Source organism: Copadichromis virginalis, linkage group LG4, assembly GCF_057382275.1.
Source record: "Copadichromis virginalis isolate Kocher_CV1m ecotype Utaka linkage group LG4, C_Virginalis_male_GT1.1, whole genome shotgun sequence".
NCBI lineage: Eukaryota > Metazoa > Chordata > Actinopteri > Cichliformes > Cichlidae > Copadichromis > Copadichromis virginalis.
Window position 1 is genome coordinate 22,274,737 of NC_140621.1, and position 17,266 is coordinate 22,292,002.

The window sequence follows — 17,266 nt, forward strand, 5'->3', positions numbered from 1 at the left end:
ACACACACACACACACACACAAACCATAATTTAACATCAATACCTGGACACACTTATGATTTCAGTAGCAAGGCATCCTTGAGGGAAACAGAAAAAAAACTCTGAAATTTTACTGCATGCTTTGAATTGTAAAAAGTAGCGCCACCTGGTGGGCAAATATAAAAATTTAAGAGCGGTCCAAAATAAAATCCTAACATAAAGAAATTTGTTAGTTGATGTCAAGATAAATGCGGGATCAAAAATTGTATTTTCAGTGGGGCATTTTGGGGGGGGGGGGCTGAGGATGAAATGTGGAGGTTTTTGCGTTGCTTAGCCATTTTAAGCTAATTTAAGGAACTGAGACAACAATTCTAAAATAAAAGAAATAAATAAAATATATTGTCTTGCAAATATGAGCTATGTTAATTCAGCACAGCCAAAATAGCATGAAATAAAAAGCAGAACTGCACAAAATGTTTTCCAGGGTTAAGCTTCGCTTCATTCTTGCAGATGTTCTATTAACACATCCCAAGGACTTTGCTACGGGCAGCAAAACAGACAGTCGTGTTATCGTTTTATCACTGTGTTTGATGTCCACGTGATTCAGGAAAATTGGGTCCCTTTTGGACAATTGACGGTAGTTGATATGACAACTGAGAATTGGTCATTTTGCTTGCTCATCAGCTCTTCAAACACTCCATCTGTGTTTGTAAGAGACAGGAATAATTATTGCCTGCTCATATCCTCCTCAGTCTTTTGTTCTCCAGCTGGTGTCAGAATGTCTGCTTGTATGTAGTATGGCACAATTACTCACAATCTCTCTCACTCCCATTCTCTCTTGTTAAAGGATAAAATAGATGCTGACTGTTTTTTAATTGTTTATAATCAAAATATTCTGTTTCTGCCTTGCCACATCAGTAGTCATTTTGAGCTCCCTCTGCTTAAATAACACATTCTTGATTGATTCACAAATTCCCTTTGGATGGAAAAGGCCTGCCTGTTTTCCCATATCTTTTTATGTCGCTGGCTAGCATCCCCGGGCCATGTCAGGATTTCCTCCGTCTCCACTCGTGTCTGTATAAACAGGTCATGAACTCTGTTTGTCTGTCCAAACAGGGCTTGGACACTTATCGCTCATTACACATAGAGAGATCACTATATATAGCTGTGTAAACATGCTGCAAGACTGTAAGTGGATAAGCGTGCGTAGGCATGAATGTAACTGGGGATATTTGCCCGGTGAGTTTCTCATTTTCCTGTAAAAGACATTTGTATAAAAACAGTGGCGCACAAAGATCTTCTTACATCTCATTTCCTCTGACTCAGTGTTAATGCCTCACCAGTCCACGGTTTTTAATAACTCAACAATATGGTCAGTGCCTTTTAAAAAGGTAAGAACAAAGCAAAAAACAGGGGCTTTTTTTTTTCTTTTTTGTCCTGACAAAGTCCTGTTGAGAAAATTCACAAACGCAAATATATTATTTCTCTGTAAAACCAGCACTGTTGCTTTTTATGGAGGGATTTAGCATTTAGTAGTTGGGTAAAAATAAGACTGAAAGACTGAATGAACTTCAGTCCTTTGGATGAAGAATCCAGGTTTAAGCACTGCTGAAGTAGTGATAATGGTTATATTGGTAATGCGAGAATTAGGCTGAACAACAGTCTTTCTGGACACTGAAATTTCCATTGTGCATCTGTGCGTTATTTTTTTTTCTTTCCAAATGCAGAACGCACAGTCAGCTGGTCTGAGGAAAGGTATGAGAACACAGGAGATTTGATTAAATATGGCAGCGCAAAGCAGCTTTTTCGTGTTCATCAGAAATCTGTTTCTAGGGCGCCAGTTTAGCTCACAGGGTGGGCAGGTGAGCATAGGTTGCAAGGCAGCAGGTGGGGTTTGAGTTCGATCTGGTGACCTTTGATGCGTGTCTTCCCCTAACTCTCTGTCCCCACCTTTTTGTCCACTCTCCACTGTTGCACACATTTTATAAAGGCAGTCTAAGTTTTTTTTTAAATGTGAAAATCAAGTTTGAATATTCTGTCCCTCCAAATCAGTGCTTGAATTTTAAATGGCATAGAAATGAACTTTTATTGTGTTTTGAAGCCGCATTACACTACTTTAATTTGTTTTTTAGCTTTATACCGTATACAAACCTTTTCATTTTAAGGGTGCAGTGCCACTGTGCATGTCTATCCACAGAGTTTCCCCTTACATATTCACATGGTGTCAGGTGGTGGTGTATCAAAGTTTATATATTAAAGTGAGATACTGAAGTTCAGATGGGTACAGTCATGTTTTTGCCATCACTGGATTAAAAAAAACATTCAGTATGCCTTTGGCGAAGGCTTTGAGGTGTTTTGAGGTCATATTGAGGTACACCAATGAGCCTTTTTTTAATACTTACTGTCCCCACTGTCACAAATTCACCCAGTTCTTTTGCAAACATCTGCATTACAAAGGTAGCAGGTAGACCTGGAATAGCTTTGTCCTTGTCCTTGCATAAATAAATGGAGCCTATGGCATATGGTGGCCTAGTGATTAAAATACAGGCCACACAAAGTCAGCATCTACAGTTTCATGCAACTCCTTTTTGTGCAAAAGTGTATTAGACCAGAAAAAGAAATGTTATTTGTAGTAATGCAACTTTGTCTGTGTTTTTAAAGGTCCAGTGATCGGCGAGTTTTTGAGCCAGTTAATGCCTCTTCTCCATAACTGCCTCCAACCAAACAGAGACCCAGAGATGAGGATGAGCATCTTCACAATGCTTGCAAAGTTGCTGCTGGATGCAAACAAAACACTGGATTCTCAGGGGTGAGAGTGACACGTGTTCACACTAAAGAACAGAACTCGGGAATGAGATGTTTCTGTCTGACGTTCATGAATATTTCACACTTAACAGCACGCTCATTTGCTGTTTCCTTTTTCATCCTTTTCTCTGGATGAGGTTCAGACTTTAAATTTCCAACTAATCAGTTTTAGTTTACACTTTCTGGATTTTACATCACTGTGTTCATTCAAAACATGCTAACAAGGAACCATAATTAGGACTGCATGCACAAAATGAGTAATTGTAGAAGTTGTTTGAGATGGTTGGTGATAGGATTCATATGTAATGATAATTAGCTTTATATTCACACCTATAAAAACAGAGGTTGCAGAGTGTTTTTGACACACAACAGGAAAACGTCTGAGGCAACGGCCAATATTTTGGAGCTTTCAGTGTGGCCAGGAAATTCAGAATATCAGATAATGTAAATTATCTAATATTCCAAAGGCCAAGATTTCCAGTTTCACATCTTGGTCGTTGTTTACTAGTGAAAATAATTTTTACGTGGGTAAAACATCATTGTGTGAAATTGTACTCCTTTTTCTCTCTACATGGACAGTTTTACTTGCATGCAACCAAGGCCTGGTCAAATGTGATTAGTCAGTACGACTCAAACTGCACACAGACAAGAAATATAAATCAGAAAGCTTCCACTATGTTTACATCCAGAAATCTTCATGTAAAATAATAAGGACAAATGCAAAATGCCATCCATCCATCTTTCCTCGCTCCCTCTACCGCTTATCTGGGCTAGGGTCTTTGGGGCACCAATCTCAGTGGGTTGATACCAAATCGTTCCCAAGCCAGCCGACAGATATAATCTCCCCAGCGAGTCCTGGGTCTTCCTGGGGGCCTCCTCCTGGCAGGACATGCCTGAAATGGCTCTCCTAGGAGGCTCCAAAATGCCATCAAAAAAATAAATAAATGGATGAAAACAATGAAAAAAAGTCTAAACGATTCTGCCAGAACCGGGGATTTAAAAGAATCTCTGAATCTGTAAAACATTTCTCTTCAGGCAGGTAATTCCAAAGCCACAAGGTCATAATTTCTGCTCCATAGCTGGGCACCAGGCCCAGACATACTTTAATTATTTTTTTTTAAATAAAAAAGTCATAAAAATCAATTGTAAAACAAACAGGAAGCCAATGGAGAGAAGCTAGGGTTATGTGATGTTGTCTGCTAAAATCAGTAAGACGCCCAGTCATCCTGAAATTATAAACCACATTCCTCACTCACCATACAGACTGCAGGGGAGTCCCATTTGAGTTCAGATGGTCTCATTGGGAGTATTAGATCAACTAACGCTGATTAATTAATCACTTCACAGCTTGCCTGAAGCAAACGGCGCATGCTGCCTGAATCTCTCGTCGCTAATTTGAATGGTTATTGACTGCTTAAGGAGATATGAGGGGGTCTAGCAGGGATGTCTGACATCCACCCCCCACGCCAACACCACCCCAACAGGGTCCCCTCTGAGCCCTCAGCTGTGCAGCCCTCAGTATGGGCTCGGGGTTGCGTCTGATGGAATGCATTAAACCCGAGATCCTCGCAGCAGCTGCTCCCGTCGATCAGAAAGAAAACCTCAGACGGAGACATCTGTGTCGTGTGTAACTAATCTTAAAGCTGCAGTCAGAAAGTTTGTTTTGTTAATAGGAGGAAGAAACTAGTGCTAATCTTTGTATGGGAACACACTAGAAGTCCCCTTTGGCTCGAGTTGGCAGCGGCAGCAGAAGGCAACATAATGTATTTCAGTGAAAAGTATCACATAAACAGGAGGTCTTCTGGAGCCAGAATATTCTGCCATCTTTGCCAAAAATGTGGAAGTTGGATATTCAGCTTTCGTGAGATTTTTTGTTTTTTTAATCCATAATTTGGCATATCGCACAAAAGAAGTCTGTCTCTTCACTTCCAACGTGGCCACCTGCACTGCTAACTGGTTCACTCATCCCTGAGCTATATCTCCTGTAATCACAAACCCTCAGTATGACGGAAATCATGGTATACCTTCAAAAGGTTTCAGATTCATATAGTGTGAACTTAAATTATCCTATATGGGGCTTTGCCTTCTGCCAAAGTCCTCTCCCCTCATGATTTATGGACTGGTCTTGATGCTTGGCAGATTGCAGGCCACACACGCGCTATATGTCATCAAGAGCACAATGATAGTCATAGAGAAAACCTCTCGTCTTTGTTCTGAAACCAAAATGGCATAATGACAGCGCCGCTATGGAACAAGCTGAAAGGGAAAGTTTGTGTGCGTTCACGTGCCTTTCATCCGCACACGTTCATAACACTTTTGTTTCATGTGGATTTGTGTGTCGTGATTAAAAAGCTGAGTATGAAATCTAAGTAGAAGGTGTTGTGTAAGAAATGAAAGTGTGTGCCTCTGTTCTCCACCGTATGCGGCTGGACAAAATAATCTGAGTTACAAGGAAGACAACGGTGTGCTTTCATGCATGAACGATATGCAATAGATACGTCTTTAGTCTTAATGTCAGGTTTCAAGATATGAAACGGGAGGGAAAAAGAGATGAGCTCTTTCTCTTGTTCCAAATGTGGTTTCTTATCTTTTTTTTGATTGCAGATAAATTAGTAACATGAAAAAAGAATAAACTGAGCTGTGCTTTTATCAGAATTGACCCTGTAATAACACATTATAGAATGAAACAAATGACAGGGTAGTTGAAATGAATATTGCATAATAATATGGCTAAATTCCAAAAACCTTCCAATACACCTTCTACTAGGGCTGTTCGATATAATGATATATATCGATGACGATATAAAAACGTCTATTGTTTCATTTTACGCTATGGTTTGTTTTGTGGTGTCGCAAAATAAACTGTTTACGGCAATATTTTTTCATGGTTTTGATGGTCACTGTAGTGGCTATATTAATTTCTTAAAGTTCTCTCTTTCTCTTATATTTTATATAACCACACTACAGACGGACAAGCGCCTGTTTTTATGCGTTGTGGTTAGCAACAACGGCGGTAACAGCATTGCGTGTCCGCTTATTTATGTTCCGCATAAACCTTTCACAATAAAGTCCTAAGATCCTGTTGAGACTTTCCAAAATAAATGGAATCACGCGAAAGAGCAGATTATTTACGGATGAGAATTTAAAAAAAAAAGAGCCGCCAGGTGCTAAAAAATAAACCTTAGACTCAAACGTTAGAACAGGCTTTTCCCCGCAGCACGCCGTGTAATAAATACTCACAAAGAAAACGGCCACCTTTACAACTTATGTCTAAAAATGTATAGTTTCACTCGGAGTTAAAACACTCCGACATGACGCGCAGCTGGAAACGCTTCCCGCAAGTCGAACTGCCCGAGATTCACAGAATTTACAGAAAATGTTACATTTTTGTGATTTTTATATCGTTATTCGGACGATAGAATTCTTTTATCGGGATATGAGATTCTGGTCATATCGCACAGCCCTACCTTCTACCATGACGCCATCATTTGGGCAAAAGTGCTGGGGTACCTTCCTTTTTTTTTTTTTTTTTTTTTTTTTTTTTTTTTTTGGGGGGGGGGGTACCTTCCTACCTCAGCCATGGAAGCCCATGGCATGAAGCTCCCAGTGCAAAGTTTTTGTGCTGATGTTAATGCCGGAGGAGGTTTGCAGTTATTGAGTCAGCAGACAGTTGGTGAATTTTCCACATTCTGCTCCTCAGCACTCAGTGACACCGCTCTGTAGCTTTACATTGTCTGCCACTTTGTGGCCGAGTTCCTGTGGTTCCTAAACACTTCCACATTGCAATGATAGAACTTACATTTAATTGTGGAATATCTCAGCTGCAAGAAAATGTACAAACTAACTTGTTGCTACAGGGGCGTCCAGTTGCATTACCATGCTCAAGTTCAGTGAGCTCTTCCAAACAAGCTATTTTTTTTGACAAATGGTTGAAAAGGCAGACTGCATGACTACCTTGCTTTTATACACTTGTTGCAGTAGGGCTGAAAACACCAGATTTCAAGATTAAGATGTCCAATCTTGTTGTCCACATTGTGTATGTGCAATGATGATTTTGAAAGACCCAAAATCTATTTGAGGTCTGTGCACTGCATAAGACCAACTACAGAAAAAAGCACAGTCTGAAGATGGCTTTTGGCATCACATGAGATTCAAAATTCACTTCTGTTTAATCCAGTGGTTCTCAGAATGTGGGATGTAGGGTGACTGCAGGTGTGGTCTAGAAAAACAGATTAAAAATAGAGTGAAATCTAGTTAAATTCATATGATTTTATTTAGGGGGAAAACAGTCAGTAGTGTACTTCTGTTAATGTGCCAATTGATATATATTAAAATAATTTCAGTTTCATTTTTCATTATTAATGATTGATTTAAGTTGTTGTGCGATGTGGAGCATGCCAGAAAATGAACCACTTGACCTTTTTTCAACTGCATCTGAAGGCTCTGATCTGATTTAAATAAACCTGTAATTGAGTAACGTGTGGAACCATGGGGGTTTGTAAGAAAGACCAGAGTAGATCAGCTTTCCTTTTGGATCACTTAATGTATGCTGAAATGTTACTGTGGATTTCTTTGTCCAATGATGCCCAGGAGACTTGTTCCCTTCCCCATCTTTGAGACCAATTTTCTGCTGTGCTGTCTTCTGAGTGACACTTACAGTGGGGCAAAAAAGTATTTAGTCAGCCACCGATTGTGCAAGTTCCCCCACTTAAAACGATGACAGAGGTCAGTAATTTGCACCAGAGGTACACTTCAACTGTGAGAGACAGAATGTGAATTCCTTTAATTTTAAATATGTTTATATTGTCTATCCTGTAAAATAGTCAGATGTCTATTCATATTAATGTACAGAATTCACCTGCTTGCTGCTACTACTGCACATTCACCCAGTGTATATACTATATGTATGTATGTGTGTGTATATATATATATATATATATATATATGTTCTTCCTCTACACCCCCCCCCCCCCCCCCCCCCCCCAATTTTTGCACATGTCGAGGAGCGTGTCAGGCTACATTTCACTGTGTGTTATACTTGTTTAACTATGCATGTGACAAATAAAGAACCTTGAACCCTTGAAAAAAAAATCCATGAATCCACATGGTAGGATTTGTAAAGAATTTATTCGTAAATCAGGGTGGAAAATAAGTATTTGGTCACCTCAAACAAGGAAAATCTCTGGCTCTCACAGACCTGTAACGTCTTCTGTAAGAAGCTTTTCTGTCCCCCACTCGTTACCTGTATGAATGGCACCTGTTTGAACTCATCATCTGTATAAAAGACACCTGTCCACAGCCTCAAACAGTCAGACTCCAAACTCCGCCATGGCCAAGACCAAAGAGCTTTCGAAGGACACCAGGAAAAGTATTGTAGACCTGCACCAGACTGGGAAGAGTGAATCTATAATAGGCAAGCAGCTTGGTGTGAAAAAATCAACTGTGGGAGCAATCATCAGAAAATGGAAGACACACAAGACCACTGATAATCTCCCTCGATCTGGGGCTCCACGCAAGATCTCATCCCGTGGGGTCAAAATGATCATGAGAACGGTGAGCAAAGATCCCAGAACCACACGGGGGGACCTGGTGAATGACCTGCAGAGAGCTGGGACCAAAGTAACAAAGGTCACCATCAGTAACACACTACAACGGCAGGGAATCAAATCCCGCAGTGCCAGACGTGTTCCGCTGCTGAAGCCAGTGCATGTCCAGGCCCGTCTGAAGTTTGCCAGAGAGCACATGGATGATACAGCAGAGGATTGGGAGAATGTCATGTGGTCAGATGAAACCAAAGTAGAACTTTTTGGTATGAACTCAACTCGTCGTGTTTGGAGGAAGAAGAATACTGAGTTGCATCCCAAGAACACCATACCTACTGTGAAGCATGGGGGTGGAAACATCATGCTATGGGGCTGTTTTTCTGCCAAGGGGACAGGACGACTGATCCGTGTTAAGGACAGAATGAATGGGGCCATGTATCGTGAGATTTTGAGCCAAAACCTCCTTCCATCAGTGAGAACTTTGAAGATGAAACGAGGCTGGGTCTTCCAACATGACAATGATCCAAAACACACCGCCCGGGCAACAAAGGAGTGGCTCCGTAAGAAGCATTTGAAAGTCCTGGAGTGGCCTAGCCAGTCTCCAGACCTCAACCCCATAGAAAATCTGAGGCGGGAGTTGAAAGTCCGTGTTGCTCGGCGACAGCCCCAAAACATCACTGCTCTCGAGAAGATCTGCATGGAGGAATGGGCCAAAATACCAGCTACTGTGTGTGCAAACCTGGTAAAGACCTATAGTAAACGTTTGACCTCTGTTATTGCCAACAAAGGTTATGTTACAAAGTATTGAGTTGTATTTTTGTTATTGACCAAATACTTATTTTCCACCCTGATTTACGAATAAATTCTTTACAAATCCTACCATGTGGATTCATGGATTTTTTTTTTTCACATTCTGTCTCTCACAGTTGAAGTGTACCTCTGGTGCAAATTACTGACCTCTGTCATCATTTTAGGTGGGGGAACTTGCACAATCGGTGGCTGACTAAATACTTTTTTGCCCCACTGTACCTCTGAGAGATTGCTCAAGGACATATAAAGCCATTAGGTATACAGTCAAAATTACCTAGCACTTGCGTGCACGGGTGTGCATGCATACGGATGTGTAAGTACAACACAAAATCTTGCTTCCCTAACCACTTGACATCATCCTTGTAATGTGGGAATATGTCTTTCCATCCTCTGGCATCACTCGTGATGAGCTGTTAAGGTGACTGAGCCCATCCAGCTGCACAATTCTTGCTGTATTTGCGACACACAGTCCCCCTCTACTGGCAGGGAATCGTTGCAACACTTTAACGCATGTGGCATATGACAGGTTAGTGGCATAAGCTGAAGAACTAGTGGCCAGTGCTGGTTTGCAGTTAAGGGCATTGCAGACTGTGGTATGGATGCCAGAGGCAGAGAGAAGTGAAAGGAGGATACCCAGATGTTCTAGTCATTGCGTCAGGCTTTTTCTCCACTGCTGCCTTCCTCCCCCTTCTGCGTTACGACAGCGAGTGTAGGACTGTCCATGATATTGATGGTATAGCTGTAATGCTGCATGTCATGTTACATTTGCACATCATCAGAAATGTTTCGGTGCTGGCCGGTTGCTGTATTGTACTTAAAGCAGATGTTTTCTCTGTACTCCTGCTGACTTATCGTGTCTTTTTTCCCCCCTTCCTGTGCGTCATCCCAGGTGTTTCCATGATGATTCAGAGAGGTTTCTGAGTGACATCCTGCTTCCTAACCTGGTGTGGCACGCAGGCCGCATCGCCGCTGCCGTCCGCACCTCTGCCCTCAGCTGTCTGCTGGCAGTGCTGCATGGAGGTGCCATCACACCTGGACAGGTATTTACTGAAGGACATCAGCAAATCCATCACATGTATAGTATGATGCGCACAGTTTTTTCTGTTTCCACCTGTGCAGAGTGACTCATAAGCACTGGAGGCACATACCGGATGTGAGCTCCCTCCAGCACTTTTGATCTCCAATCTGCAGGAAATTTCTTTTTATTGACTCTGTAAAGGAAAAGATGTGGTAGTGCATTCCTGTAATCCATCAGGGCTTGACATTTACTTCAGATTCTCTGTTTTGTCCATTTCACATCAAAATAGACGGTCCCACTCGGCCTTTTAGGAAAATATATTGTCCGCCATCTTTCTCTCCTTGGCTGAAAGAGTTGGCCACGGCAGGTAGCAGGTGTACGCGGGGGCAATCGGGTTCGCATACCTTTGTCCCAGAGGAACAATGCTTCCACTGTTCTGGGCCCTTGTTATATGTAGGAACTGTCACCGGAACATGCCCTTGCACCTGCCTGCCGGAGCATGTGCCGAGTTTACAGTATGTGCGTTCGCACAAGCACCCGCACATCTGGCAGTACTTGCCCTCGCGTGCACAGAGTGACCATTTTAAACTAGCTCAAGCACCTGGTCTTTTCAGACATCTTTAGCTGCAAATATCTGGGGTGGGGCGGTGTGAACGTAGGCGTACGTGTCCATGATTGCAGGAGCGGAAAGCCTCGAAAAGAGAAATTTTGGGTTTGAGTTGAACAACACATCCAGTTCGATGCGAGAACAGAAAGTCATGTGTGTTTTCCACAGGCGACTCGACAGCGACTCGTTTAAAAGGACATTGTTTCCTCTCTGCTCCCTGTGAAAACAATTAGCAGCTCCAGTTGCACTTGGCACCGTCAGATTGTCACTGATGTAATGCCGGATCACTTCTCTGCCAAGTTTTCCTCCTCTTTTTGACCCCCCCCCCCCCCCCCCTCCTTGCTCTCTTTTTTTTTTAAACTTTTTTTTTATTGTTTCGCCTGCATGGTTTCGATAGCAAACAGACTGGGCGACAGAGGTTTTAGCCATCACTTCTTGGAGCCTCACCTTGTTCATCAGTCTGTTTCTCTGCCGGTGTGATTAAAACATCAGTTCCTGCTGGACTCGAGCTCAACGTGATTGTGAACTCATCCAAACCTGTAAATGCTATACTTCAGGTTGATGTTTCGCAATTTAAGCAAATAAAACCTCATGTGGTGCTGACTGACCCCTAAATGAAAATGGCTTTGACATCTTATGTAGAGATAGAATTTCTTTCTTGGTTGGCTTGCATTTTAGAAACGATGTAGTTTGACCCCCTGCCTGTTCTGTACGCAGCTGATCAGTCTGGAGGAGAGGATGCATCCCCTGGTGTTGTCGGCCCTGGAGGAGGACTCTCAGATGAGCCGACTGTTGGCTTGTCGCTGTCTGTGTTCCATACTCAGACTCACAGGAACCAGTTTGCACCACGAGGCTCTCAATAAGATTTACCCGGGTAAGTCACAGTGTGCACTGTCATTTTGTGTGAATGCAGTTCAGGCTCGATTCAAGTCATTTTTATTTATATCGCACCAAAACTGTTGCCTTAAGGTGTTTTAAATTGTAAGGTAAAGAGCCTGGAAGAAGCCAGTATGGGTGAAATATGTTCTTTCTTTCTAGTACCTGTCAGTACCTGACATTTTTCATTATAAACCTGATGTAGTCAAAAACATTTATTTATTTATTTATTTATTTATTACCACAGAGCTTCTGAAGCGTCTGGATGATAGCAGCGAGGAGGTGCGCGGTGTGGCCCTGCAGGCTGTGGGGCTGTGGTTTTCCAGCCTGACCAAAGACTACAACCCTGTGCTCTGCGGTGCTCATCTGCAGCTTCTCTTTCAGCAGCTGCTCCTGCACCTGGATGACCCTGACAGTTCAGTGCAGGACCAAGTGCTCGGTAAGACTGGGTGGGGTTTAGAGACGAGGACAGAGTGTTGATAGCAGGACGCAAACATGCCCTCAACCTGCTTTTTAAAACAAATAAAAAATATTTAAATTTGACGTTTTACTGCTAACGAAATGTGCTGTAGCTCCTTCTGGGTCTGCACTCTTAATCCAAACCATAACTCTTGACGTACAATGACAAACTCTCGTACAGCTTGTTTTTTTTCTTGACATCAACAGTCCCTGATGCTGTGAGAATAGTGCAAGACTGTTACTGTATTCATTGGGATACATTAAGCGCACCGTTCTCAAGTTGCGTGTGCGCTGTTTGGTTTCAGATGATGTGCGACGGATCTTACGATCTTGATTATCTGAGAAATATGATGGTGAGTGTGAGGCAGTGGTGAAAGCAGAGTTTAGGTGTGACGCTCTGCAGATCAGCCCCCTGTGTCCAAAACACTCGGACAGGGATGAGAGGAATTTGGGGTGTCTTCTATCAAACGTTAGACTGTGCTACTGGCAGTCGGCCAGTGTACCCTCTGCTCCCTTTTTCCAAAGCTTACCATTATCCCTCTTTTCCACACAGTTTATCACCAGAAGCAGCATGTGCAATTTCCCCTGTCAAAGTATTTTAAGACCATTAAGAGCTGGGCTTTTCTTGGGCTTCAGGGGTTGCAGATAAAGACCTCCCCACCTAAGATGTTCATTTCACAGGTTAAATATGTGAGCTTTAATGTCTGTATATTAACTCCCTCCTACACGCACAGGAGTGTGTGCGTGTTTGTGTGTGTGGTTTGCCTCTCTGCTCAGGATCTCTCTTCTCAACGCTCCCACGAAATGAAAACCACATTCAGACCACTCTGCCCCTCGCCACCTTTTCACATCTGCCCTCACATCCCACTTAATCCCTTCATCTTTTATCTGTCATTCTCTCTTCCTCCTCCTCGTGCCCTCTGTTGTCCACGGCTGTGTTTTATTTACGTATCAGTGGAAAGTCTGAGCACATTTTTTTCCCTCCTGAACTGTCTAACCAAGCCTCTGCTCCTCTGGACTTGCACTCCCTCCCACTCTCATATGGATGTTAGCTGTCATTGCTTCTGACAGGACGCAGGTGAGTGCTGATGCCTTTGCCAGTGATGAGCGAGAGGGAGGCCTCGCTAGGGGACCTCTCTTTCTTTCTCTCTCTCTGGGTTTAAAAAAGAAGCATTTTCATACTCGCCCAATGCCGCCGAAGCCTCAATACCATGAAGCCTCACACTTAAGAGGACTTTACAAAGACACTGTTTGTTTCTGTGATGGAGACTTACTATATGCACACCCACATTCAGTGTTTTTTCTTTTCTTTTTTTTATTGAGAGCAGTTTCTGTGTTGTATTTATTTTTTTAAGGATCTCCTTGGTGGGTGGAAAAAATAATGGGATTCCTCTTGGCAAGGCTAGGACGTTCGTTTAGCCGCACTTGTGGAGGTGGAGCATTAGGAAGAGCGCTGGCCTGGATCTTGCTCACTTTCTTTAAAACTGAGAGAAAGATGTCCATGGCCTTGATTCTGTTTGTTTCAGTTTAATCATGAAATGAATAATTGAGGATGTGGTTACTGTCTCAACTTATCCAGGACACGAAACAGTTGCGTATCTCACACAATGGCAACAAATCCCATGAAAAGTCCCACATCACTGTTGGGTTTATTTTGCTAGCAGTTAGTACCTGCATAGCCAAAGCCTGTTAAGTCTTTACTCCGTGTCTTAGATCTCTGTGTGATAGATGAGTCACACTGGGTGAAGTGTTCCTACATTTTCCTTGGCCATGAGACTCTGATGCAGCACTCACAACTACCAAAAAAGACTGTTTGAATGAAATTTATAAACAACTGCTGGTCTTTTCAATGTATAAAAAAAGCATCAGCCCTCTTTAACATTATTGGCTGATTTTAGGTCAACATACTGTGACAGACAATAGATTTTTCTTTTAATTGATATTTAAAAGTTTAAATATCTAGTTTAGTTATTTCAGCTGAAACCAGTGACTCTCACACTGGGGTCATCCATCGTTGATGCCAAAAAGTACAGTGATAGTTTTGTTTCATTGTGTGGGTTTTGTTTTTTTTTTCAATTCAAGTATTCATTTACCACATTGGCACAGTATTAGGGATCATTTTCATGCTGAAAAAGGAAGCTGTAGCCAATCACGTTTTCTATACATGATGGGTCAAAATCCGATTGTACAAACGCATAATTCCAGTTTTTCCGATGGTTCACCCAAAGGTCCAGAGGCACCACTCAGGTCCTGTGTCAGGTCTGTGCTGGATATTTTTTAAGACTTATTACATCTTCTTTTGTCCCCCACTTGTCCAGTTTCCTCAAATTTATTAAGGACACAATGCACACCAGTGCCGAAATCTAGGGAGTTTTAGGCTAATAGCGCTTTGTAAAAACACCTTGTTGATGCAAAAATGCTTTTTGGCAAACTGCATTATCGTTGGTATTTTTCATGTATTCAACTAAAGAAATGGTAACAAATTATCTGTTTTGCAGCAGGCTGCCAGTAAAAAAATTCCCTTAAGATACAATTTAAAATTGTGTGTTATTTATAGACACAACACTGGCTCCTTGGAAGCAAAATTTGAAGAAATGAGGGGTGGCGCAGGACTTTTGCACATTGCTGTTATAAATGGAAAAAATGAGGGACATTTACACAAACAAAATAAATATATTCCACCTTCACCCATGTTATCTTTTCAATCCAGATTTATTTTCTGATACAATTGTGTAAAATTGTGTCACGTGTGTCTGAAGCATTTAGGCTGAAAGGGTTTGGAATACCAATGGTTTGAATGGTACCTAAATGATGTTACAGTTTTTGGAAATTTCTCAAATTTCCAAGAGGCTCCAAAGTGTTTTAGAAGTGCTGAAATAAATGACACAAGAGCATTAGAACGTATTCTTTTCAGCAGATGTGCCTCAAGCAGTTTAAGTATATGGTTGTGAGTCGGGCTCTTCAAACTGTGCTCAGAGACTCTTTGTGGAATACACGACCTCGCGTCTCGCTGAGTGATCTATATCTGACAGCACCCATAACCAGCCCATATCCTGGTGGAAGCATTCCTCCCTCTCATGCATGGCTCTGTTTGAAGCTTTCTTTCTCCCACCCTCTGTTTTTCCCTCTATCTCTCTCTACTTCTTCCTTTAATAGCTGATCCCATTCTTACGCTTCTTGTATTTCAAACGCATATCTGCGAATTGTCTTGATGTCTGCAGCATGTCCTGACAGAATGATGGACAACACTCCCATCCCTCCTTCTGTCACTGCTGGCACGGGCGTAACTTGCTTCTCACAAGCCATCATTGTTCTCTTTTAATTCAAAGTCCCGCCTCTCCCCACCACATCCATCCCAACTGAGTACAGGACACACAAAAGCTAAGAATCCCCTCAATCCCCTTGAAGAACAAAGGTGGGTATCAAATGATTAGCTTACATGCAATAACTCATCCAGAGTGATATTCTGTCACCACTGAAACAGCGCTTTTGCATTGTTGTTTGTGGAGTGTTTACCCACTGGGACAGCAATAGAAGTAATTCAATATACCTGGAAAATCAGCACAGCGTGTGGGAGCAATGGAGGAGAGGATTTTAACAGTGACTTATCGCCTCCTGGTGGATTTTTTTTTTTTTTCTTTAAGGATCTGCACACTTGGCGTCTATAATATAGTTGATCGCTGCCACCTGCTGGTGTGCTCAGTCCTTTAAGCGAATAAGAATGTTCAAAAAAGCTGTCATGGAGGTCTGTATTATCTCCAAAAGGGTCATTTGATTTACAGTCAGCAAAAAACACACAATCAACAAGCAAAATGCAATAAATAGCGTGCTATTCACAAGACTAATGGCAAACTTCTCTGAGAAAGGGTGGCTAGAGTCATCCAGGATAGGCTGGGCCTGTCCTTACCTTGTACAGGTTATGAAGATGATTCAGGGTCACACCTGCAATTTTGCTACACTGTTGCTGTTTTTTTGGGGGGGGGTTAGGTTTAGTGAGCGTTCCAGCTGATAAAAGAGAACATGAGAACAAATTCAATAAAACTCATAAAAGTGCTGTTGACGTGGAAACCACAGAGCTTGTAGTTAAAGTGCATGCGTGGTTAGGTTGTTCTACAGACGGCATCCACCTGGAGCTCAAAGGTCAACTTACAGCCTTTGCTTGCCTATAAAATAAGGAAAGGCTGTAAAGCTATAAAAACAGTGCCTCGCCCACCTTTATTAGCTAAAATATTATTATTATTATTGTTGTTGTTGTTGTTGTTGTTGTTGTTGTTGTTGTTAAATTAAGGGGACTATGGAAAACGAGATCTGGAAGACCATGAAAATTTTCAGATTAAAACTGCGCATCAGTGCGTGCTAGTTTAGCTCACTGGTTGAAAATCCCTATGGCTGTACAGCATCCAGGGTTCGAATCCAACCTGCAGTCCGTTGCTAAGTATCTTCTCCGACTCTTTCTTGTCAACTCTTTACTGCAAAAACTTGAAGTGCAAAAACAAAACGGAAAAAAAACCCTGCACATCATCAATCTGTTACCTTGTTTGACAGAAATCTGTGCATTTCTTTCTTTTTTATGACTATTTACTGAACAAAAATGTGCATTATGATTTTGTAAACTGCCTAAGCATAAAAGGTTTTTTAAAAATAGCTTATTATAAGTTGAATGGGGGAAAGAGATTTTGCTTTGGGTCTGGCTAAAACGTTTTGGGGTGGGAATGTCAGAATTTCTTACTGGCAGGAAAAATGCTGGAAGGAAACCTTAGCTGCAATTTGTGTGAGATGTGCAGCATCTTGATGAGCCAGAGTGCTTTTAAAAACACATCCAGCCAGTAGTTAAAACTTTAAACTGAGTTATTTTTATGTTCACAGATAAATATGAGGCAGCACTTTAAGAGAAGTACAGTGTGCCAGTTGTTAAGTATGATGATGGTGCAAATATTATAAGTGGCTTTGAGCTTGTTAAAACTGTCACCCCTCACTGAGTGACAGCATCAGCTCGCTGTTGTTATTTAGTGTAGAGTGGAATTGAAGATCATGGGAGATGTTTATTTTTGGGCCCAAATTTTTAAGTATTTGATGTTCAGCTCAAATCCAGAACGCTGACTTTAATGTGTGCTATCTTTCTGAATTTGTTTCTCTCTCTCTCTCTCTCTGTGTGTGTGTGTGTGTGTG

The 17,266-nt window shown here is 41.8% G+C and overlaps 1 protein-coding gene across 1 annotated transcript in view; it reads left to right on the forward strand.

Annotated features, from left to right (window-relative positions):
- The window catches only part of dnaaf5 (dynein axonemal assembly factor 5), a 30,979-nt gene that overhangs the window by 13,040 nt on the left and 673 nt on the right, over positions 1-17,266 (forward strand). Inside the window, exons 9-12 of the mRNA XM_085454232.1 lie at positions 2,641-2,788; positions 10,027-10,177; positions 11,480-11,636; positions 11,886-12,077. Of these exons, the coding sequence (XP_085310358.1) occupies positions 2,641-2,788; positions 10,027-10,177; positions 11,480-11,636; positions 11,886-12,077 (648 nt within the window). The remainder of the gene's footprint in view (positions 1-2,640; positions 2,789-10,026; positions 10,178-11,479; positions 11,637-11,885; positions 12,078-17,266) is intronic.